This window comes from Ruditapes philippinarum, unplaced genomic scaffold (genome assembly GCF_026571515.1).
Source record: "Ruditapes philippinarum isolate M1 unplaced genomic scaffold, ASM2657151v2 ctg985_1_1_1_1, whole genome shotgun sequence".
Classification (NCBI taxonomy): Eukaryota; Metazoa; Mollusca; class Bivalvia; order Venerida; family Veneridae; genus Ruditapes; species Ruditapes philippinarum.
Genome location: NW_026857416.1, coordinates 127096 through 152340, shown reverse-complemented (window position 1 = coordinate 152340; position 25245 = coordinate 127096). Strand labels below are relative to the sequence as shown.

The following is a 25245-nucleotide window of genomic DNA, read 5'->3' as shown; positions in this document are numbered from 1 at the left end:
ACAAAGCTCATTCTGAGTAGGGTTTGAACAATTAATATTGAAAAACTATGGTTTAATGGGTTGGGTGGAGTTTTAAGCAGGTTGATAATAAGTAAATGAGAAATGATTCCTATAAACATTGATGCTATGATCCACAATGATGATAAATTAAGACCTGACAGGTAACAAACAGGGTAAGGAAGACTAAAAGTGAAACTCTTCCTCTCCTATAAAAGCCTTGTCATATAAATTTGGTTATAATTACACATCTGTAATGACACAGCACTATTTTACAAGGTTTTATATTAAGGAAACTATTACTACATATTCAAATCTGACAGAGAATTTTTCACATGAGATACAATGTAAGAACATCATAATACAATAATATTTCTATATACAGGAACAAAACATGCTTCAAATGTGAGAGTGAAACATTGTCAAAATACATAACAATCAAATCACCGAAAAGGATTTCATATACATGAACAAAACAAAAATACATACAAATAAGAATATCTTTATAAGTTATTGCACAAATTAGTAATCAATTAACCATCTGAATCATGGTTTATAGATGGCTGAAGTAAGAATGCATGTTATTTTCCTGGCTATAAGGTTGTAAAACAGAGATTACAACTTCAACAATATACTCTTCTACTCGTGAACGTCACATAGGACACTTACTGAACAAGGTAGTATCTAAATGCTTTTAATCTATTGGTCCTGTGTGACACAAATTTAACCAATCAAATGCCGAGTTTCATACTGGTCTCATTCTCTAATTCTATACTCTAGAACCCTAATAAAATGTCAATTATTGTGACCTGATATAATCTAAGGAAATGCAAACTAATCTTTTGCATAAGTTCACATGACACGGGATTTTATAGTTGCTTACAATACTGGCCAACCTTTTTAATATTATGAAATTTAAATATCAACTTCCAACATGTACTTATCACAAAAAGTTACATTTTTGTTCAACTTCAAATATAAATTTCTTATAAACTCCAAATATCAATTTATAGTCATCTTCAAATATCAATTTCTTGTAAACTTCAATTATCGATATCCTGAACCTCAAATATCAATTTCTTTCGACCTTCAAATATCAACTTCTTACTTAACTTCAAATATCAACTTCTTACTAAACTTCACATATCAATTTCTCAACTTAACTGAATATCTTTTTCTCAATCGATCTCTTATGCCAATTTCTTATTGAATCTGAAATTTCTCATGAACTTTAATTTAAAAATTTAAACTTCTTACTGAATCATAAATATTTGTTTATTATTGAACCACAAGAAGAACAGAAAAAATATGAACAGTTTTGAAGCTTGCAATATCGATATTAAGTACCAAAGAATTAAATTAATAGCATGAGTAAGTAAAGAACATAATAGGACTTAATGCCCTTAATTAAATAAATAAGAATATGACATTTTCGCTGATTAAGCTTTTTTCTCATATTCACTATGCCTTAAGATTATTATGTAATGTGAACATTATTTAATGGGCCTAATACATAAAATTTAGCTATAAAATAGCACTGTACATATAACAGATATATGGCAGGAAAAACACAAATGCATGAAAGGGAGGTAATCATTTTTGGCCTTATGTAATGATATGCTGAGAGTTGTCCACCTTCACTCTAATGATTAAAGAGTCACCACGGAGATAATCTCTCTTTTTCAATACTTCATTTGACACAAACTTTGGGTATCCAAATCCCAGCTGATCAACATCCTTTACAGGCTTCTGGAAATGTTTCCATGTTGGATCTGGGACGAAGCTTTCCGTGATGTTAGCACGTTTTTCAATGTCTGAATTTTGGTCATACAATGTAAATGAGATAGGTAACATGAATGGCCAGTCGAGAATGTTGTCATACTCTCCTTGCAGGAGTTTAATGTACACAGATAAATATTTGCCTTCACCAGAACCATTTCCATTCAAGAACACTGACGCTGCCATCTTGTACCCAAACCTCATTGTGTAGAAAGGCTCGCTGACAATTTCTGTATTTTTGTAAATGGATTCAATGAACTTCTGTTTATAGTCTGTTATTTTCCAGATGAATGTGCCATCTGTGACTTGTGTTACAGAGTACAGGGCGTTACACAGTTGTGTTATTTGGTTTTGCTGTTTCTGTACAAGGTCACACATCAACTGTAAATGCTGGTTTGTACTGTCATCACTATGACGATCCATACTGTATCTAGGACACTGAAATCATAATATTTATATTCAAATTATTAAAATCTTGATGTTGCTAACCTTTAAGAATGTTTACTCTTTCTTTCAGAAAGTTACATTTATTACATATATGTATCAATTGAGCAACTAATGTATTATATTTAAGAATGTTAACTTTTTCTTTCAGAAAGTTACATTTATTACATATTCGTATCAATTGAGCAATGTAAAATATTTAAATCTTAAATAACAAAGAAACCCTCAAAATAAATAATGTGTTAAAATTTTGTTTTATCTTGTAAAAGTTTTGTAAAGTTATGTAATGTTACCACGTTTTAATTTCTAGTTTCAATATTCCTCAAGGGCAACTTAAAAACCTTCTTGTCTAAATTTAGATTTTGAATTTTGTCTTACAGTAGCTAGGTTAGATTTTTTTTATCTTTATACTTTTTCAATGTTGCCGCTTTTAGATCTTGTTTATATTAACATGCAATATTCACAAGGGTGAAAGCAGACGACAGATTTTGCTGTTTCGAGTGTACAGAGATGTTATGTGCAATAAACAAGTAGAGAGATTGTTTTATTACATGGGAAAAGTGGTACCTTTATGATCACACATAATTTAAACATGGTTATATTACCTTGTGCGTACAGCCGGCATGTTTGAATGCACATGAGACTGTAGCAGACGGACACAACTCCTGCACATGTACATCCACCTCTTCACGTGGAATCTTTGTTGGGTCACATCTGTTTGGGCAAGGAACTGGGTATCTGGGGCACTGATATTGATGAGTCTAGAAAAAATAGCAAATCGTTCACAAATATGCAAAAACATGTATTTTCCTTTTTAAAATTCATTTTGAGATTCAAATTTGTTTGTTTACATTTTCAGCACAAATGCTGCAAGTTTAGAGCCAAGCCAGATTCAATCTTGTTGGCAACTCAATTTTAGTATCTTAATACTGAATATTCTTAACCCTTTACACCCTAATATCTTAAATGGACTTGCCCATCATTCATTCTGGACAAAACTATTCACCAGTTTTAGAGATAATTTTCTCAATATATACTGATTGAAAAGTCAACAGTGTGGACAATGATTAGACAGCATGGATGTGCAGACTGATTAAAGTCTGCACTGGTCCAGATACAGCTTGTAAGGTAAGGGGCTAAACTGTAAATAGGCTTTTTTCAAAGCTGGACAAGTCCAAAATACAGAATTTATCCATGTAATGGTAAAGGTTTATTGACTGTGATAGTGATTATAACATTTGGATGCTCCACTTGTCTATACACGATGAGCTAAACATTTGTACAATGAGCAGACTGACACGCAGATTTTCAGATTAAATTAAACAAACTTTTCATGATGTACTTCAGAGATAGTTACAATGAATTTTATACAGCCATAAGACTCAACAACTACATAAGATGCATTTTAATGTGCTATAAGATATAGAGTGTAAGTATATCATGTGCAGAGAACAATTTGGTATCAACTGAAAGCATTTTGTTCCCTTCATAGTAATTTAAATACCAATTTTATCCTAGTCTTAGTCTGGTACAAAAACATTATTGAAGACTGAAAAACAATATCTGACAATCATCGTCATAAGCAAATACATCCTTCTTTACAGAAAAACTCTTTTAATCTTATTCTATTTAGGTCAAGGTAGATCTAAAGTTTCGATAAGCATTACATAAATAACTTTGAAAATTACTAATTTATATTAATTTTGTATGTATTATATTACATTACAAATTACATGTACATATTCAATACCTATAATTACCACGGCTTTCATTTTGTGTTTTTTGTTTCTTTTTTATTAAATGTTCTCTTTGTAAAATAGAATCAATAACAGTAGAACGGTTCCCCACTTCACTGGTATAGCAATAGCTAGTGAGTCAGGCAGACATGATAAAAAAATAGATGACAGTTTGGTGGAAGTTTATCAATAATCTGAAGTCATAAAAACTTTATGTGGGCCTTTTAAATATTTGAGAAATATCTTTTTGTTAAGTTTGTCAATTAGAATCAGCATGTCAAAATATTTGTCATTTAAAACCATATAATTAAATCTGTTAACCGTATAACTTTACCTGTAATGTTTCATATACAAATTCTTTTGCACAGTAAGGACATTTAACTGTACGTTTGTGGCATTCGTTTCGCATGTGATTGTTGAGAAATCGACGTTCCAGTTTAGCTCCGCATTTGTTCTCACACCAAACTATCTCATACTGGCAGTTACCTACATGCTGAATAAAAAATTGCAAGATATATTATTATTACAATCATACAAATTGCAACTTTTATATAACATAGAAAGTATGAGAATTTTGAAGATAAAATATATTTTTTCAAACATCATAATTATGCTTATGTAATATGAATTTAAGATCAGAGTGATGTTTTTGCTGTTGTTTTTACTCATTATTATGATTCGCAGATTTATGCATTAATTTTAGGACATATATGACAAATTTTACAATAAATGCTAACAAAATTTTAAAAAAACCTAAATAAGGATATTATCCTAGCAAGTGAATGTTTCTAATTTCCAAGACATTTTCAATACTATATGGATTTAGGTGCTTAGTTTCTACAGGTAATGAATAAATCACACTCATTGAATGCTGACTCTATAAGTTAGCAAGTAACCTCCCTAAATATCGAAATATTAATTCCTCTAATTCACATTTAAAATATATCATATGCAGAAAATTACTTGTTAGTATACAGTGGCTTCTAGCATCAATCAATGACCTTTTTAGTGATAAAACATTATAATGAAATAAATGGTTCCTAATAACAAAATATAGCATTTAGTGTACCAGATCAAAGGCATCCCCAGGAAACTCCTGGTTACAGAATTCACAGATGACGATACGTTTCGAGCAGCTAAATTCTAGATGATCATCTAATGACAGACGTGACAAAACTTCAGTACACTGGTTCGGGCATGGAATGGCATCAAATCGGCAAACATCTAAATGAGCCTACAATAAAGAAAATATTTATCTAATTTATCTGAAAACTATGACAGAGCCATTAACATTCAAGTTATTGATTTAGAATGGACTTCTGAAAGGTATTTTTTTCAATCAATGACAGTTTCTTTGACTTGAGTACCTGACATGAAGCTGTTTTGTTTGTTGTGGTTTTAAATGACATAGAAATAATTCTGACTCATTGAATCCACTATAAACAGAAGGAAATCAATCTTTCTACACCATGTCACCTCAAATAACTCAACCTTATTCTCTATAGACAACATAGAATCACAGTTCGAAAGTAAAAACTTAATATAAATGTATGCACAAATTGCATTAAAACTTTTACTACATGTATTAACATTGATTAAATGACATTCAATGTTAAACATTTACTAAGCATAGCAATATAACACAGTCCTGAAACAGTTTTCTGCATCCCTAATGCAGGTTTTGGTCACAGAACAGAAAAGCATCAGAAAGACTCCCACCAAAATCACTTATCAAAAACACTGTTCACAAATTGAAACAAATGCAAAATGAATTGTAAATATAATTTATCAGTGTACATCATCTTTTTCAGGACTTTTACATGTGAATATAAAATTAAAATCAGATGTTTTATACATAAATCATAAATAAACTGACTTCAAAATTGACAGAATCTAGCTGACCATCATTAATATAATTGAAAATTTTGGGCACAGTCTAACATACAGTCATCAAATAGTTATTAAAATGTGATCTTCTATTTCATCAAAAACTACCTGGAAATTATTAGACATATTTCTCATTGTTTTCATATCTTGTCTATCTCAGGTAAAAATGATAAATTTCCTGCCCTTACAATGGACAAGGAAGGCTATAAAATATGAATAAGGAATATATATATATATAAATGTAATTTAAATTGTTTAAGGACATTTTCACACCAAACTGAGAGACACTGGTATTTGAGTTTGTCAGCAAGTTTTCACCATCTTTTCAGTTCTTTTTGCCAAAATGTTTTGACATTTCAAAAGCACCTGCTTGAGCAAATGATTCTCTGTCCGTTTTTTATATAAATAAATATCAAATTGTCCAATATTTCAGCATGTGACACTCAGGCATTTACTTACCACGTCTAACTTATAATACAATATACAAATGCCCTTTTATATGCTTTTTAAAAAGCATTTCTAATTCGAAATATGAATCTTTATGATCATTTTAGTTTTCAACTTTTTAAATAAAATACTTTACACCTCTTGATGGTTGTAAAATGACAAATCTTCTATTTAGAAAGTAAAGTCCATTTAAAAATAATACAGAGACCCAGTCCCCAATATCTCCATGACAGCCTAGCGACAACAACAACAACAGGTGTGCAATGTCAGTATTTTATAAAGCAAGCTCTCATGTTTCTATCATATATCTAGATCTTTTAAGAGGATAATTGTCAGCAAAATTTGATACCCTCACATTCAAAAACATTGAAAACTTTAAGTCCATAAAATAAACAATTTACCAGTAATTGAATACTGGCATGTCCTGCGCATGCACGGTATGCAGGCACTTTGTCATTTATCTTATAATTTAATTCATCTCTTACCAGCAGTAAAATACTAATGCGTATTTAAATTCTATCTTTTATAGACATTTAATTGATCTTTAATTAAAAGATAAACAACAACAATATTGACTGAGTCAGTTCTTTATACAAGTAATGGGAGATTTACTGTTAATGACTTTGAACCCGGCTTATCACAGTGTATAAAATCTCAAGTATGAAATGATTTTATTTTGTATATTTATATTAGGATAATGGATATAAAGTCTTTATTTACTATGTAGACAATTTAGACATCAAAAGAATTTATATATATTCAGGTGTCCACTGATTATTTATGTAAATGTCAAAAGAACTTTGTGAACCTTAGAGAGCAAATCATAATTTATAATTCTTAGCATTAATGTTTCATAAAAGGTGAAAAAAGTTCACCCATAAAAGTTTAAAATGTCAGATGTTGAAAACAGTTCATCCATAAAAGTTTAAGATGTCAGTTTGTTTCAGTGACCATCCTACTGGGCAGTTTCAAATTTCAAACATAAATGTAATCGATCAATCATATGCTGTGTTGTTAGGAATTTTTTAAATACTTATAAGTCAGATAATTATGTTTTATCATATACAAATTTGCATATAATAATGCTGACCCCAGCAAAGTCTTGACCATACAGAGATTGTGTCACTTAGACATGTTTAGTGTCTCAGTCACAATTGGTAGGATTGTGCCACATGTGAAGACTGTGCCACATCACATACATGTGGTTAAATTGTATAACACATAAGTCTGTGTCACATGTTTATATTGTGTCACATATTGATATTTTGTCACATGGTAAAATTGTATGACACATAAATTTGTGTCACATGTGAAGACTGTGTCACATACATGTGGTTAAATTGTACAACACATAAATCTGTGTCACATATTTAAATTGTGTCACACATTGATATTTTGTCACATGGTAAAATTGTACGACACATAAATTTGTGTCACATGTTTTTATTGTGTCACATATTGATATTTTGTCACATGGTAAAATTGTTTGACACATAAATTTGTGTCACATGTTAAGATTGTGTCACAGGTTAAGACTGTGTCATATTTTAAGACTGTATTACATTGTATTGTACTACTGTGTCACATAATAACTGTGTCACATAGGAAATTGTATAACACATAAATTTGTGTCACATGTTAATATTGTGTCACATATTGATATTTTGTCACATGGTAAAATTGTATGACACATAAATTTGTGTCACATGTTAAGATTGTGTCACAGGTTAACACTGTGTCATATTTTAAGACTGTATTACATTGTATTGTACTACTGTGTCGTATTGTACTACTGTGTGGCATAATAACTGTGTCACATAGGAAATTGTATAACACATGAATTTGTGTAACATTTTATGATTGTGTCAAATGTTAAGAATGTGTCACATTATAGGATTGTGGAAACTTGAAGAAATATTCTGCTGAGATGAGATCAAGTTGACAGTGATAACTCAAATGAAAGTATGGCTGAAGGACAGAAGACAATAGCTTGGGTCAATTATGCCAAGTACAAGTAGCTTTTGCCTATCTCAATAACGATAATTGACTTGTTTTATCAGGAAAAAGTGGACAAATTGGATTTGAATTGTTGTCTCTGGTATTTACCTCTTGTGAAAGAACAGTAGGCTGTGGAGATAAGACTCTTGACATGAAGTCAGGCACTGATAGATATCAACTTGTAATTGACCGTGGTCAGATAATGACCACCTGCTTAATACACCTAAGGTCATCATAACTTATACTTTTATGGTCAATTCACGTAGATAGTCAATTAAAGAGGTAAAATGGGTTGTTAAATTGAAGCAATTGGTGCAATAAATACCAGACAACTGGTCTAATCATGTAAGGTTCATGATGGCAAAAATGTGTTCACATAATTCATGATTCAAAACCTGACCTGTGAAAGTTCTTATTTTATATTGACTACTGTAACAGATGTAAGCACATACAGAACATTAGAACAAGGTGTAGAAACCCTGTCACTTAACTTACCATGATTTTATTTTCAATTTAAGACAAACATGGTGAACAAATATCTGTTTTTGGAGATGATTATGTTGTTAAAGACCAAATTTTCCTATTTCTCAAGACTTGTAGACAGGTTCCATTGTAACCATTTAAATCAGTTTGTAAAACATAATTATTATATATACAGGTGTTAAGTTTACCTGAAGGTTTTGAAGTTTGTCCACCCAGCGACACCCCTCCTTGTAATATTTACATCTTACATGACTATTCATCACTTCAGCCTGTAATTCAGGGTCTGGATAAATCTGAAAATATAAACAAATGTTAAAATATTATATTAAACCAAATTAAACAGTAGCGAAATTATTCAGTAATTTAATATCCATTGTAAAACTGCCTCAAAATAATGTTTTGCTGTTGACTTTCCTAACAAAGATTGCAATATTTACAATTTATTTAACAGCTCCAATTCTTTTGCAGCATGGTCTTACATTACATTAATCCATGAAAAAAATCTATGTTATAGGTATTATACCTTAATCAGAAACACTAGTTTTAACTAATAACACTTTTTTTGTTTCAGCAAGCTGCATTCCACATTTATGAATATTCTTACATGAGAACACTATTAACAGATTGCATGGGGACATCTGTTACCAACTTTCGCAATTATCCAATACCCAGCACGCTTTAAAAGTGCACAAAAAACTTCTTCACTGCAAGTGAATTATGTGCACAAATTTTAATTAGTTACCATGACAACAATCTTAAAATTAGCCAATATCACAAAAGTAATTACAGAGTTAAAAGTAAACTTCATGTCTCCTGAAGGAACGCGTTCCACTTTATTAACTTTTCTTTGTCCCTTATCCTTATTCTTCCTTCTCTCTTTCCCTGTCTTTACTCTTTCTTCTTCCTTCTTTCTATCCTTATTTCTGGCTCGAGTAATCTCCATTATAATATTTTGTTATTTTAAAATTCTAACATAAATTTGTCTCTCTCCCTATCTGTATTGCGTTTTCTACCTTATTAACATATTTTCTTCCTTTTCTTAATACTCCCGATATATTTTACCATCTCTGATCAAATTTCGTCATTTCTATTTGTATATGGATACAGAACTACGTAAAAAATATATAAATATATCACGCAAATTACCGTGTGACAAAATTAGCAGCTTACTCTCTCCCTCGTTAATCACACGGTAAATTTTCTGCTATCATCAACGTTACAATAATCTACCTTGAAACGTAATAGCCTTAATTGTAACATGACATCAGCAGTCACTTGATAACAGAAAAACCATATATTTTATTTCAAAAACAAAATTACGCCGTAATTTCACTTAAAGAAAACCAGCAGTTTAAATATTTTCATTTAAATGCAAACAATTATATTGACATAAATTAATGTTTTTTCCCACGAAAAACAGCACATTTTTTGTGATTATGTTAATCATTACTATACATAATGTCAAATTTTACGACTACTTAAAAAACTAATGACCAAATAAAAGGCAATATCACAAAGACTTGTTTTGTAACAATTTAAGTTTTGATAAATGTAATTTTTAAGATATTTTCATAATTTCTTAAACTCCAATAAAACAAATCATGTTTTTTTGTGAAAAAATGAACCTTAATCTTAGCTAGCTAATATTATTTAACCCTCGTGAAACTAATGTTTAGAGGTCAAACACTATGATTCTTGGGTGTAAAAATGATTCCAAGGAATAAATTGAACCAACCCCTGGGTTCATAGATCATGATTAAGTTGGCAATACTAGTTTATTATGCCTTCAACTCTAGTGTCTGATCTTGTATTCGCACAAATTTAGAATTCAAGAATATAACATTTAAAACATGCAAAAAACAATGCTTACCATTACACAAGAATTTCTAGGAACACACACAAAACTTTCAACACTTGAGGTTGACATGTCACCTTTAATCCAACAAGTTTAATAACTATATAACAAACAAATTCTATATATCCCTTTGTTTAAATAAAAAAAATATTTGCATATAAAATAAGTGTCTTTGTGTCATAAAGTATCTAATTCCAATTATTTATTAATGAAGTATTAAATATAAAGAATCCATCACTGCCTGCCCGTGACCTGATCCTATCTCATTTCAATCAATAACCCGTTTAAAAGCCGCTGTATTAAAAGTGCATTAAAATACCCCGTATGCACTTCCACTTTAAATTATCCCCGCATTCCATTTAAAACAGTAAACTCCGTGATAAAACCCATACACTACCACACTCAATCATCCACGGTCCTCAAATCCAATTTACTTCAATATTGACTGAATCATCAAAACAGTACATACGAGTCATTATAGGTAGAGTCCACAATCATGTTTTTTACCTCATAACCTCATTGTCATAGCTTCGATCACGGTAATAAATTACTGATCAAGCATTTTTTTTAATCAAGATTGATTCGAGCTTCTCTTGCATTCAAGATTATCAGATTTCTTTATATCAAAAACGAAAGAAAAACACACTGTTACCTAATACAAGTGTATTAATTATCAATTATTATCCATTTAACACTTGTTCCACATATCTTTTACATACAAAGCCTGTCAATAAAGCCATCTGTGTTAATATTTAATGAAGAGAATAATTTCTATAGGATCCTTTGTCATCTGCTTATTCATCGAAAACATATACCCTTACACTGAATCGTTCATATATATCTGTGAGTATCAATTTTCTATGACAATTGCGATTGCCATGAAGAAAAGCACTGACATAGTGTAATAAACTACATGTATTGTCTTCTTTAACGCAAGTATTTAATCTTAGACGTATCTTAAAGCATGTATAAATTCCTTCCATTCATTAATTAGAGTAATCAAACCTGCGATTAGTACTGTCCACCCCCTCCCTTTGTCCCGTCTGTCTATCTGTGTTTAACATAGTATTTAACTTGTTTATCCACGGCTTGAGTCACACATACAATCATGGTGACAATGTCGAGATATCGGTCCTTTTGTTTTGTTTTAACTTGTTGACCGTCAAGATTATTTACCTGATCATTAACTTTATCAAATTCAGCAGTGACAGGCAAAATATTTTTACCACACTTTTACCACACTGTATTATTACTCACCACAAAACTTCCACTCAATGACAAAAATAATCCAAAAGCTATGCTATATAAGATATAATTCAAAATAATACCTGTTTTAACTTAAAAAAAAAAACAACAAAAAAACACTGATTTAGATTCTAATAAAAAGAAAATAATGGTGTTCAAATTTTGACATCTTTAAGGCTGATACACAAATCCACTACATATATGTCATGATACACTGATTCCATGTTTTCCTTCACTGAAAGGGCAAACATGAGTTTTCTAATGGTAAGATAATCAATTATGAGAATGTTAGATGCTTATCATTTGAAGAAAGAAGCACTTAATGTGAAATTATATGCCATAAAAGTAGCAAAATGTAACCAAAGTAGTATTTTGACTTCCATACAAAATACTAAGTCACTAAAACATAACTTATTGCCAACTTATTGCCAAAAAGCAACAGAAGCAAAAGATGGTTCAGGTAATTGGAGAATGAACCTATAACAGGATTAGTTCAAACCCGGTCAGGGGCAATTCATTGTTTCCTTGAGCAAGAAACTTTACACTTAAATTGCTCAGTACTGGTTGGTTCCATGCAGGAACAGATTCGAAAGTGTGGCTATTATAAAGCTTATAGCTAATCCTATACAATCGAACTAAAATAAATTTTGTATTTTTCTGTACCAAAAATTAAAAAAAAACTTTTGAGATATAAAATCTCTTTCCTAGGGATAAGATATGAAACCCTAGGATTGAAAGAACAGAACAACAAACAAAAAAGAATATAACTTCTGCAAAATTAATTTGTATAAAAATTGTCAAGTCATGAAAACATGTATCACATTGCATACCACTGAGTGACCCCTAGTCAACTTTGTTATCTTACCAAATATTTCATTTCATCTTTGATGTCATCTCAACATATGTACAGACATATACATAAAAGATTAATTTACTAATACATGTGTAAAGTTAAACTAATCTTGACAATTTAACAAAACAGAGCTCAAAAATCAGTCTTTCAATTTTTATCTAATTACAAATTTTTATTTGATTACAAATGTACCTTCTTTAGAATAGTTTAAACATTATACACATGTGTATTAAGCATGAATGAAAAAAGTTTTGTAGCTTGTTTGATCTTATCTTGTGTCTGTTTCCTTGCACTAACCTGAGTACTGAGTTGTGACCCATATAGAGCTATTTTAGCTCACTGTCCCTGGTCTATCAGGCAGGCATGATAACCATAATGTCAACAGTAATTATTTTATGTTGCACATTAACATCATCAATTAAAGGGATAACATCATCTTCAAGCTTACATTAGAACGGTTAAGTTTGAGCCTCTGCCTGAATGTATCCCGATATCAGACAAAATATAGTTTGACCCAGTATACATCCTGACCTAATTATCATTTACATCAGCAGCCACAATCAAAGTAAAGTTTGAGCCATTGATACATCCTGACCAAAGCCAAATTTTGCATATGCAGACATCCTGACCAAAATAATCATTCACAAACAAAATTTGTTAAACTATTTTTAAGGAAGATGTTTATTATTCATGGTAGACTGAAAACCTAAAGCTTGGTAAAATAAATGAGGCAAACTTTTTGGAATATTTACCTTGAATAATTAATATCAGATATGTATATTATTGTTCAGAAAATAATTGGAATCTAGAAATGTTTACTTTACTTAATCTATTCAAGTAAAATACACCTATGTTGTGAAACAAGAAACACATGATATACATGTTAACACACTTAAAACCTTCCATCTATAAGAAATACATGCATGCAGATAATTAATGAGAATGCTTGAATCATCACAAAGCCAACCTGAAAACATGTAAGCCACAAAACAGGTTTCCAAACACATCAACATTATACAGTACCAGCTGTTTCTAAATCCTCATGTATATAACTTCTTCATAAAATCCAAGCACCTGACTCACACTGATCTTTTCACAGGCTGTATATTCCATTTATATTTAGAGATATCTACTATAGTAAGCACTAATAGCACTAATGGTCATTCCAAAATGCCCGCTCTTAGTTTGTCCAGTTTATGTCCCAAGTGTCAGAGTAAGAAATCAAACAATAGCATAATACATAACGTAAGTTATTCCTATTTCATACAAAATATTAGAAATACAGTGAGAAACCATCACTATATAAACAAATATTACAGAAAGGCCACTCACTTAAAGTTTACAAAATTGACGAAAATAACAACAATTCTCTTAAATCCAGTTTTAATTTCTTTTAAACTTATGTCACTCGAAACTTGTGAAGTTTGTATCTGTCATTTCTCTTTATCATTCTAAAACTTCAAAACTGCTATCTATATCTGTGATGGTATCCTGTGACAATCTAAACTATATCTACACCAATATAATAATCTCCATCTGAGGCTACATCCATTAAAACCAGTCTGGTTCTCTAATCTATTGTAATGAGAGATGGTGCTATTAATTACCAATGTTTTTTCTGTTTTCTTTACAGCTACTATCTGTCATGTAAACTATCAGTAGCTTTAAATTATCAGTACCGTTCATGATCTAAAACCAGCACCATATAATATAAAACCAGTACCAAGTAAAGCATTTGAAACATAAGATCAAAGTCACTGGAGTCTGTTCCAACATTCTGACATAACCTTCCTCATGAAGAGTATATAACTATATACCACTAGAGAGGAAACCAAGACAAAACCAGCCACTAAGTCTTTCACCCCTTTATCAAAATTAAGTCACCCTATAGAATTGCTAAAATAGAGAAATATTATGAAACCCCTAAATGGAAAATTGCTAAATGATGCAGGCTCGGTATGATCGTGCCAGTTCAATCATCTATCAGTTTTCTCTGAGACTGTCACAGTGAGTTAACACACTCCCTGCTGGAACCTTTGCTTCAAGTATAACGCCAGGCCAGCCAGACCTACAAGTTAGTGCATCTAACCTGTGGTTCTAAACTGTTTGCTAAGTTAAGTTTTCATCTTGATATCTCCAAACATGACATGGAACATTTCCAAAAATAGAAGCTGGACAATTCCGATTAAGAAATTAAGCAGATTTAGTGTTAAGAAGTGACAGCATTTGAAAATTCAGATCGTTTTAAATTTACATTGAACTGAAAGAAACATACATTTTGTATATTATTTTTACATGCATACAGGCTCATTCTATCTAGCACATGTTTTATATTCTGTGTGAAAGAGCAGATGTCAAACCCTTCTTAAACTAAGGCATACATGTAGAATGGTTTGTAATATGGTAGAATAAAATGTTGGTGCAGTTAACAGATCAACTACAGTATCTGACTAATACAACAATGCAGGTGATGATTTTACTGTCATTTTAACAAACTATAACACTTTCTCATTATCATAAAAATATTATTATGAGCAAAAAATTTAATATTTGTTAGTGTGTCATGGAAATTATTTCATAGCCATTTAACAGACTACCTACTGAATTGTTATGCTTTGAATGTTATGAACATGCATCTAGTTATACAATGTATATTCTAAATTACAAAGTAAAAATCTACAGAGAGCTTCACAAAGCTTACAACAGTTTTACCCATACAATATTTAATTCATTACTTTGTTGCATTTTTGCAATATTGAGTCAGATGAAAATATGAGTAACTTTTTAATGTCCATTAATTGATTGCAGTAAATAAAATAATATTCATATCAGCATATTTATTAACAATAACTAAATTTAGATATTTCTTAAGTTTGTTCAAATGTTTGGCTCAATAAACAATTCAAATACAATTTTATGAACCAGTTAATAAAATCTGCTGAAGATATAAAAACTGTATCAAATATAACAGTTACCCTTAGTCCAACAGAGGATTCTGGAGATGCCCCTGGAGAGAATCGGAATGAAGTTGGTGTAATAAAACCTTGTTTTTTCCTCATTTTATCCATTCTTATAATACAGATTCTGTCCTCACAAATAATATTCTAACATATCATTCAAATTCACAAATTTATTCCGCTTAGAAAAACACAAAGCACACTAGATATCTAAGGTAGATTTTCTTGAAATTATTTTTGTAACAAATACTCTCTCTATATACATGTAATTAACAGTCATGCATGGCATTATTGGCACACAGTCTCTGGTACACTCAGGTGGTGTAAATACACCAGGAAAATCTACTACTCTAAAACTAACTCATACTGATGAAAAGAAAAAGCAAACTCATGTTACAAAACACCAGTATAAAATTTCACTTATAAGCAAAACCGAAGTATCTGCAATGAATGCAAATCCTGAGATATTTCCGTATTGTATCAACATGGACGAGATGTTTATCAATACATCACCAATGATTATCACCATTAACAACAGCTTGTTCATAATCTTACACAAATACATTTACCATCTACAGATTCTGAATTGTTTCTTCTTTCCTATATTAATTCAATACAACTTGATTATCTCTGATTAATCTATATGTCTACATGCTACCATCACATGTTACCATTACTGTATGGTAGGCCTTCTCTATTTTTTTTAAAAGAAAATTCATTATTCAATTTAATTGAAAGTGTTTGATAATTAAGGCACCATAAGAGATGAGCTTTTATTTCTAAGTTAAACAAGATTGCATTTGAGAAAATGCTATGCCACCGCATTAATACAACACTTAATAGAAGTGTAGGAACAAATACTGTTGAAGAATGGGTCTTTTATTAACCTCGTATCTTATTGTCTGGATGAGCCAGTACCAATGCAAAACCAACGTATTACTATAAACTGCTAGCATTCCCTTGCAGAAAGATAAGCAGACGACAGCCTAAATTTCATGACTACATCAAAGGACAACACAGTAAGACACTTTGTCAAAATCTAGGTCAGCTGATATCAAAGTTCACTTTACATCTTAATCTGTGCACATGGTTCAAATTTCATAGCTGTACATCAAAGGACAAGAAAGTAGGTCACATAATCAAAATCTAGGTCACTTGATATAAAAGTTCAATTTTACAACTAAAACTGTGCACATGGTCAAAATTTCATTGCTGTACATCAAAGGACAATAAAGTAGGTCACTGTCCCTGTGGGCAAGGCAAAATTTTGACCCAAGGGTTTAATTCAAAACAATCTTGATACAGGTCCACTAAACAACATTTCAAGTCAAATACCTAAGCTGTAGCTTCCTCCCATTCAGAAAACATTTGTTTTATTTTCTGTTTTTATTATGTGTTCTTAATGAAAATCACTGCCCCCAGGCAGGGCCGATTTTGACACCTGAGGGGAAAAATTTGAACAACTTTGGTAGAGGACCTACAGATGATATTATATAGCAAACATCAAAGCTCTATGCCTTGTACCTTCAGACAAAAATAGCTTTTATTTTATTTTATTTTTACTATATGTACATTATGAAAATCAATGAACCCGGGGCGGACCGAATTTTGACCCCAGGCCTATAATTTGAACAATCTTAGTAGAGGTTCACTTCCCAAAGTCTCATGCCATAAATTTAACCTCTAGCCTTTGTCAATTCAGAGAAGAAGGTTTTTCAAGTTTTTACTTTATACAAATAAGGAAAACTATCACCTCTAGGGCAGGGCAATTTTTTCACTAGGGGCATAATTAAAACAACTTTAGTAGAGGACCCATAGATGATATTATATACCAAATATCAAAGCTCTAAGCCTTGTACCTTCAGACAAGAAGATTTTTTTTTTTTCTATATGTACATAGTGAAAATCAACGACCCCTGGGGGTGGGGCCAATTTTGACCCCAGGGCTATAATTTGAACAATCTTGCTAGAGGTTCACTACACAATGTTTCATGCAAAATATCTAACCTCTAGCATTGTCAATTGCTAGAAGAAATGTTTTTAAAGTTTTTACTATAAGTTTTTACAATATACATATAAAGAAAACCAATGACCCCAGGGGCGGGCCGATTTTGACCCCAAAGCTATAATTTGAACAATCTTGCTAGAGGTTCACTACACAATGCCTTATGCAAAATATCAAAGCTCTAGGCCTTTTGGGTCTTTACAAGAAGGTATTTTAAGTTTTTCCTATATGTACATATAGTTAAATTCAATAACCCCCCGGGCGGGGCCGATTTTGACCCCAGGGCTATAATTTGAACACTCTTGGTAAGGGTCTACAAGACAATGCCTTATGCAAAATATCTAAGCTCTGGGCCTTTTGGGTCTTTACAAGAAGGTATTTTAAGTTTTTACTATATGTACACATAGTGAAAATCAATGACCCCCAGGGTGGGGCCGATTTTGACCCCAGGGCTATAATTTGAACAATCTTGGTAGAGGTCTACCAGACAATGCCTTATGCAAAATACCTAAGCTCTAGGCCTTCTGGGTCTTTACAAGAAGATTTTTTAAATTTATTCTTATAATTCCTTTTGGTTGCCATGGCAACCAGATTTCTGCATGGAATGAAATTCTTTGAACAACTTTGGAAGCCCTTCACCCAAGGATCAATCATGCCAAGTTTGGTTGAAATTGGACAAGTGGTTTTTCACAAGAAGATTTTTTAAGTTCACTATATAATCTATATAACACACACACACACAAACAAACACACACACACACACACACAGGTGAATCGCTATATGCCACCGCATCGCAGATGCTGCGGTGGCATAAAAATATTATTCTAAAAATTTATACATGTATACAGGACATTTTATTTCATGCTTTCCGGTGTTTTATTGTAATATATCAGATGATTATATTCCGATAAACCACTAGTGAAATTTATAAAATATAATTTTCACTGTAGCCGGACTATATCTGAATGCGGATGAAAAGAAAATCATAACTAAATGGAATAACAGGCAGAAATAAATGCCGTCATACGTAAATTTTGTTTCTTTAGGAAAAGAAAGTCGATGTCATCATACATCATGTTAAAAATGTAACAAAATTAGAGAAATTTAACAGAACTATATTTCAAAATTGATGACGTGACGTCATGATGAGATGACGTCACAAAGGAGAATGCGCGACGTTACGCGGCAAAATCAGTAATCAGATACTTAAAATCACTTAAAAAGCATTAAATAAAAAGAAAATTTATTTGTTTTACATATAAGATTGAAATATATTTCATTTGTGAACACCAGCTATTATATTTTCACTCGTGGCTACGTCACTCGTAAAGATATTGCATCTGGTAATCACTCAGTGAAATTATATTTCAATCTTACATGCAAAATAAACAAATATCCTCTATATATATTATGAAGCTTTCTCACAATTTTGTAACAGGTACATTTTTACTACATTCTTGGAGAGGAGGGTGGGGAGTGGGAGGGGGAGGGGGGTGTTTAGAGAGACGGAAAACTTATCTATATAAATAACTTTATCTAGAAATCAATTATTCTGAAAAGAATAGTAATGCTTATGGCTTCTTGCAAAATTTCAGAAAGAATACAAAACTTGATAAATGTTCTGGTCAATGCAAAGGGGAATCAGTAGATATCTCTACAGGTGGTCAATCAGAGACAATAACTGGACATTAACTGGACATTTAAGTGTCCGAACTTGACCAATTATACCATAATGTGACAGACTGTATGATGCATTAATACAATAATCTTGTCACTATCTGATATAATATAGCTACAGCAGACGTCTGTTATAGATTCTAACACTCTATAGTCAATATCTATCACATTATAATTCTCATCTAATCAATCTAATTGTCTATATTTTGTGACAATTCTTCCAATTAATGGCTCTGTTTATAGATAAACTAATAGCAACCTTCCAAGAATCACTTATATGCACTTAATGACTTATTACACCATGCCACCTATAATTATCTCACCCAATCAATATACCAAATCTCGCATTAATTTGCATAAAATCGCTGCTGCAGACATTTAAAAAATTGTATAGTTTGTTTTGAATTATTTAAATTATGTTTGGCTGTGAACATTTATCGTCATGGAGAACTAATAAAGTAATGTATTCATACAGAAAGTAAAACAGGAGGGAGCACAGTCATGTCAAAGTTTGTAATTTATTATTATGGAACTTCCATTTAACATTTCTAGCAAATGTGGTAATGGAGCACTTTCGATATGCTTATAATCACATGGCTGATCTGAATTGAAACAAAGCTTCTTGAGCTACCCGTATCTATCTTTACAAAGCACTCATCTTGGCAAAAATAATCTTAATGGTTTATTTAAGATCCACTTATCTTCAAAAACATAATCTTGAGGTCTCAAGAGCTAAATTTCAATAAGTAGACTGAAAAAAATGCCCATTTCAGTAAAGTCTAGGTTTTAAATATAAAACAATATCTAAGCTTGAATAATCTTGTGATTATAATTAGAATCTCATAAATTTGTATAATCTTATATTTAAAAGCAACAACAAGACGTGCCCATTTCGATTCTAAAGTTTTTTTAGAAAAATAAAAGTAATTTACCTTGGCATAATCTAAGGGTTTATCATCTTCAGGACACTTGAACACTCCACCACTGTAAATATACAATAATAAAACTAATATTACAACTTTGTCAACCAAACCTATAAATTATCATTGACCATAGAATAGAAATTTATGATTATTAAAAAAAAAGGAAATATCAATTTCATAGTGAAAATTGCTTTACACTGAATATTTGACAGTTAATTTAACTCTACAAAAAACCAAAAATTTATCCTGTACATTATAATATTGCATAATGCTCAATATTGACATAAAAATGTCATAAAATGTCAATATCCAAATATTTTCATTCAAAACTGTGAATTTCTGTACAATCACAAAACAAACATCCTTCCTATACAGAACTATAGCACTTTTTAAACAAACAATAATGTTTCAATTTTAATTTATATTAATACCCTGTTCACATCACTATACAAAACATCCCATTCAGTCAAATTACCATACCCTGATAGTTTTGTTTATTCCTGTACATCAATGTAAACAAAGAGCTTTTATTTGAAGTAAGGAAAGTACAACAGTATAAATAACTTTATTGTATTAATTGAATATTTTGTCTTGCTTTACTACAAACGAATGGTATTATTGATGATAAAGAGAAGGAAAATCTATAACTCTGCAGATTTAACGCCATAAATAGCTCCAGTACCTGACAGCTGAAAGAAGATGGGGAATATTTTATGATCAATTTACACACAACCTTTTAACAAATTATTAAACTCTCTCTAATTATGTCAATATAATCGTCAACAATGTGGAAACGGAAAATCCCTGTAGCAAGGGAGACAAATTTTCATCTACTAAGTTTACAGCAAAGTTCAAACATTGCTACTCTGATTCAATGTTAGACCTTATTTTAAAATTAAAAAAATGCATTATATAGCTAAGGAACTTTAACAAAATCCTGTTATACATATAACCTAACTTGATCGGAATAGCTTAATGCTATTTAGCAATCAGCTAACTCGGCCCACAGAACTTGCCGCATTCATTTCCAAAACCAATCACAGACTTAATGTAATCAAATTGTACCACACCAGTGTGATGAAATTCATTTAATTGTTCTTCTGTTCTGTAACTTTCATTCAATTAAAAGTCAGACTTTAATTGAACTGTTTTAATGAACACAATCAGACTTTAATCAAATTTCAGAGAAAACTCATCCAATAAATAGCGAAGATAATGTTTGATAAAGTTACAACAACATATGGAGAATCTTCAATAATTGCTTTCATTTTGTTGTTGTTTTTCTTTCTTCTTTTTTTCGCAAAATTCATACAGCTGATATCAAGTTAGTCAAGTATAACGATTTTATGATATCAGCAAAATTTACAAAATAAATGGTCATGCAGTTGTGTCTATAACCAAAATTCTCCGACAATTATCAATAATTATCTCCCTTGATTAAGGAATATAAACGGTCATTATCTATTTATTTTAATGACCCTAACACTTATAAATACAAATTACAAGATATAATTTCTATTTTGACTGCTATACAAGGTCAATTTTACAACATTTGTCATTTGTCCAACAATATTTGTGAACTATGATAATAGTTAATAGTGACCTGGACATGATCGAAGCTTACAATTTATGGATAATTAAAATGATACAATTCACGTTAAAAATCAAGTTTATGAATAATCATATTTTATGTCCTTATTAATATTTTTTCTAAACCTTTACCTTGAATCAACACTGATCAAAAAGATCTAAAACTACATAAATCATCTAAATTTAGCCGAAAATTATTCCACTATAAATAGTCAATAATAAAAGTCAATAATTATCATTATGAGCTTAACTGAATTCATTGAAATGTATAAATTTAAAAAGGTAAAAATAAAATTACTTTGTTCGTAACAAGTATCGGCAACATATTTGTCACATTATTGGTACTCTTGAAAATATGTTACCAAAGTAACACTATACATAATTATAATGAATTTACTGACATATTGATCTTCATGTTCAGATATAAAAACATTGTCACCAGCATCTGTTAGAGAAAACAAATATTGCATCAAATAAGTGACACTGACACAAGCACACACACATGGTTGTCACCATCTTATATCAATATTTAAACTGTATCTACAATACCCAGCATTCAATTAAGCTTGTCAATTAACATCAATCTACTCCTATATCAGATTTTAAAATAGCTGTTAAGTAATCAATATTGCCAAATTAAGCTCAATTAAAGGCTGTACCTGCTACAGTTTAATTAGTCAATAACATTTGCTTTTATGTGTATCCATTTCAATAAATTTATTTTTACAAAAAAGATTACTACAACAACTTTTTATGAATATAATCCTTATCAAGTATGATTTAACAGTCATTTTGGTGGAAACATATGTCACTTAAGCACCATTATTTTAGCACTTTTGTCTACAAAACTGAAACCATCCAAAGTCTTTAACATTTAACGTAATATATTTAAGTCATCCAGCAATTTACACAGTCATATCTATATTAATCAATACTTTATTCATCCCACAATTTTGATTCATCTCTCACATAAAACATTATAAATTAATAATTAAATTCCCTAAAACACCATTCATTCAGCACAGCAGAATTTAGAAACCACAAATTATGTATCCTGCCTCAACTAAACTATTTTAATTAGTATCCACTTAATGGGTATAAAGCAATATAATATATGTCATCAAATTTGTCATTCCCTATAGAAAAATAAATACAATTTTAATTACTTAAATATCCTTTATTCCTAGGTACATAACTATGCTAGAAATTTCTTCCAGCTGGGAACTTAGTATCATTATCACTTTCACTACCTTACTTAAACTCCAAAGGTATCACTTGTAATATAAAGTCAGTTTTTATTTCATATTTTATTGTAAATCATATTTCACCAAGTGTTAAAATATGGTATAATATTTCCGCAAGCATGTGTCTCCATAACTGTCAATCATTGCTGTCAATAAAACACACTGACAGCTAGCATTTCAGATGTTTATCAAACTATCTTACATCAATTTAATTATTTGTAACATTTATGATAAACCCATTTCCAAATTAACATAATCAATATCAGTTTACAAAGGTTGTTTCATTATAAACTAATTTACCTGTGTGAATTCAGACTCCATCAAAATTATAACTTTTTAACAGGAATACCTAAGGGTACAGATGGCTGTCAGTTTGTATTTTGATAAAAAAAAGTTTTTCAATATTTAATAAGATTGAAAATATTAAATGAACTTACATACTAACTGCTGACCCTTGTTTCATTGCTACACATGTATTTCCTAGCAACATTTTTTTATATATAAAAATGCCAAAAATAAAATCTTGACCAAAGTCCAGAAAATGCTCCTTACCCTCACACTTTGCAACTACTAATGAAAATGTCTTAGTTCATTTATTTAATGAATTCAGTATCTGTTTAAATAAACATTTTCATAAACTCACCTGTTTGATTTCAGATTCTATCAAAGTTTTATCTATTTCTTAAAACAATTCAATAACACTGTCTATGTCCCTTATCTGCTAACAATCATATTATCCAACCAAAACCAACAATTATACAATATCACATGATATGATCATACAATAACTTACTGATAACACCACTCTGATTGGTTGTTATCATAACAATATGCTATATCTATATCTGTTGTTATTACACCAGGGGTTTCTACAGGAACATCAAAGTTACCAACAGATTCTTTATCAGGATTGGTATCAGATGTTTTTACAAGATCACTAAATAAGATGTTAAGCAAATTCTTAAGAATTTTTTTATATTCATGTGGTCTTTTCCTATTGAAGATTAAATCAATATCAAATACACAAAACATATCATTAAACATGAAAATGAAACAATAAAATGTTGTTTGCCAAAAACAAATATTGCATAACTTAAAACAAGACTTTTTTTCTGGACAAGTGCAAATAATCTAAATGTTTTTGATTGTCGATCAATTTTATGATATTCAGTATCTGATAAAAAGCAAAAAAAGGAAAAGAAACAGACAGAAATCTGCAGAAACATAAAGCTAACCTCCAAACCAGACAGTTGTTGGTCATAGCCTCCATATCTTATTCAAATTTAACTAGATTTCAATTTTGTTGTCTTATAAAAATCCAAACATGCACATAAACATCACCATCGTAACTTGTAAATAACGAGAATTGAAATGTGTCTTGGTGATAACTTTGCTCTAAAATGATCTAAACTATTGCCGACTTAAATGATCTGAACTGTTGCCGACTTAAATAGTGAATGATTCATTTAATTCACAAGTGACCCTGAAAAGTCCATGCGAAATGTTGTTCGATGGAGCAATGATACAAATCAGTGATTCGGTTACTAAGGATCAGATAAAATCCACGAGACATCAGGTCCAACTACCCAACCGATACGAATCTGAACAAAGACGGCAAAATAATCGTTATCAAAAATCTGATTTTTTCTATTGACAACTGTTTCATTGTTTCAATACGAACTTTCCCTGACTAGTGGTAATTAAAAAGTTTAATTATACTAGAAACAAGAGCTTCACACCTGAAATGTAATTAGCCGCCCAAGTTTTTAGTTTGGTTGTTTTTTCTGGCTATGTCATTGAGTTACACAATTAACACCGAATGTTTGACCCAGAATGTACGAGATAAATCCTTTGTTTTAGTGTCCCTCAGTTGTCTGCTGAACATCCGTAAAATAAATTTTATTTTTATACAATTTCACTACAAACTTTTCACAACTAATTTTCAATATTTTCAATGACTCATGAGAAGTCCTCTGATATCAAATTTTACAAAATCATCGAACGAAACTTAAGCGACTGTGTTTAAAAGTTTTTAATACAGAAATTTATGGAAATATAGACATACAAATAAAATTATTTAAGTAAACCATATTTCAACTTTGATACCTGTATCTAGTTGGACAT

The 25245-nt window shown here is 30.7% G+C and overlaps 1 protein-coding gene across 14 annotated transcripts in view; it reads right to left on the bottom strand.

Annotated features, from left to right (window-relative positions):
- Window positions 1-40: 40 nt before the first annotated feature.
- Window positions 41-25245, bottom strand: part of LOC132749660 (TNF receptor-associated factor 4-like) — a 53312-nt gene continuing 28107 nt past the window's right edge. For 3 of the 14 annotated variants that reach the window (XM_060739506.1, XM_060739508.1, XM_060739509.1), the window contains exons 2-7: window positions 20297-20348; window positions 8960-9064; window positions 5026-5190; window positions 4291-4449; window positions 2826-2981; window positions 41-2214 (exon numbers count right to left, since the gene is read on the bottom strand). In XM_060739506.1, the coding sequence (XP_060595489.1) occupies window positions 1603-2214; window positions 2826-2981; window positions 4291-4449; window positions 5026-5190; window positions 8960-9064; window positions 20297-20348 (1249 nt within the window). In that variant the 3' untranslated portion in view covers window positions 41-1602. Of the gene's footprint in view, window positions 2215-2825; window positions 2982-4290; window positions 4450-5025; window positions 5191-8959; window positions 9065-9294; window positions 9496-9558; window positions 9778-10641; window positions 11209-13691; window positions 13715-13747; window positions 13986-14056; window positions 14246-15699; window positions 15853-20296; window positions 20349-20767; window positions 20792-23043; window positions 23145-23558; window positions 23627-24356; window positions 24407-25245 lie in introns of those variants that run through there. The other 11 variants (XM_060739513.1, XM_060739510.1, XM_060739515.1 and 8 more) reach the window with 11 other exon arrangements.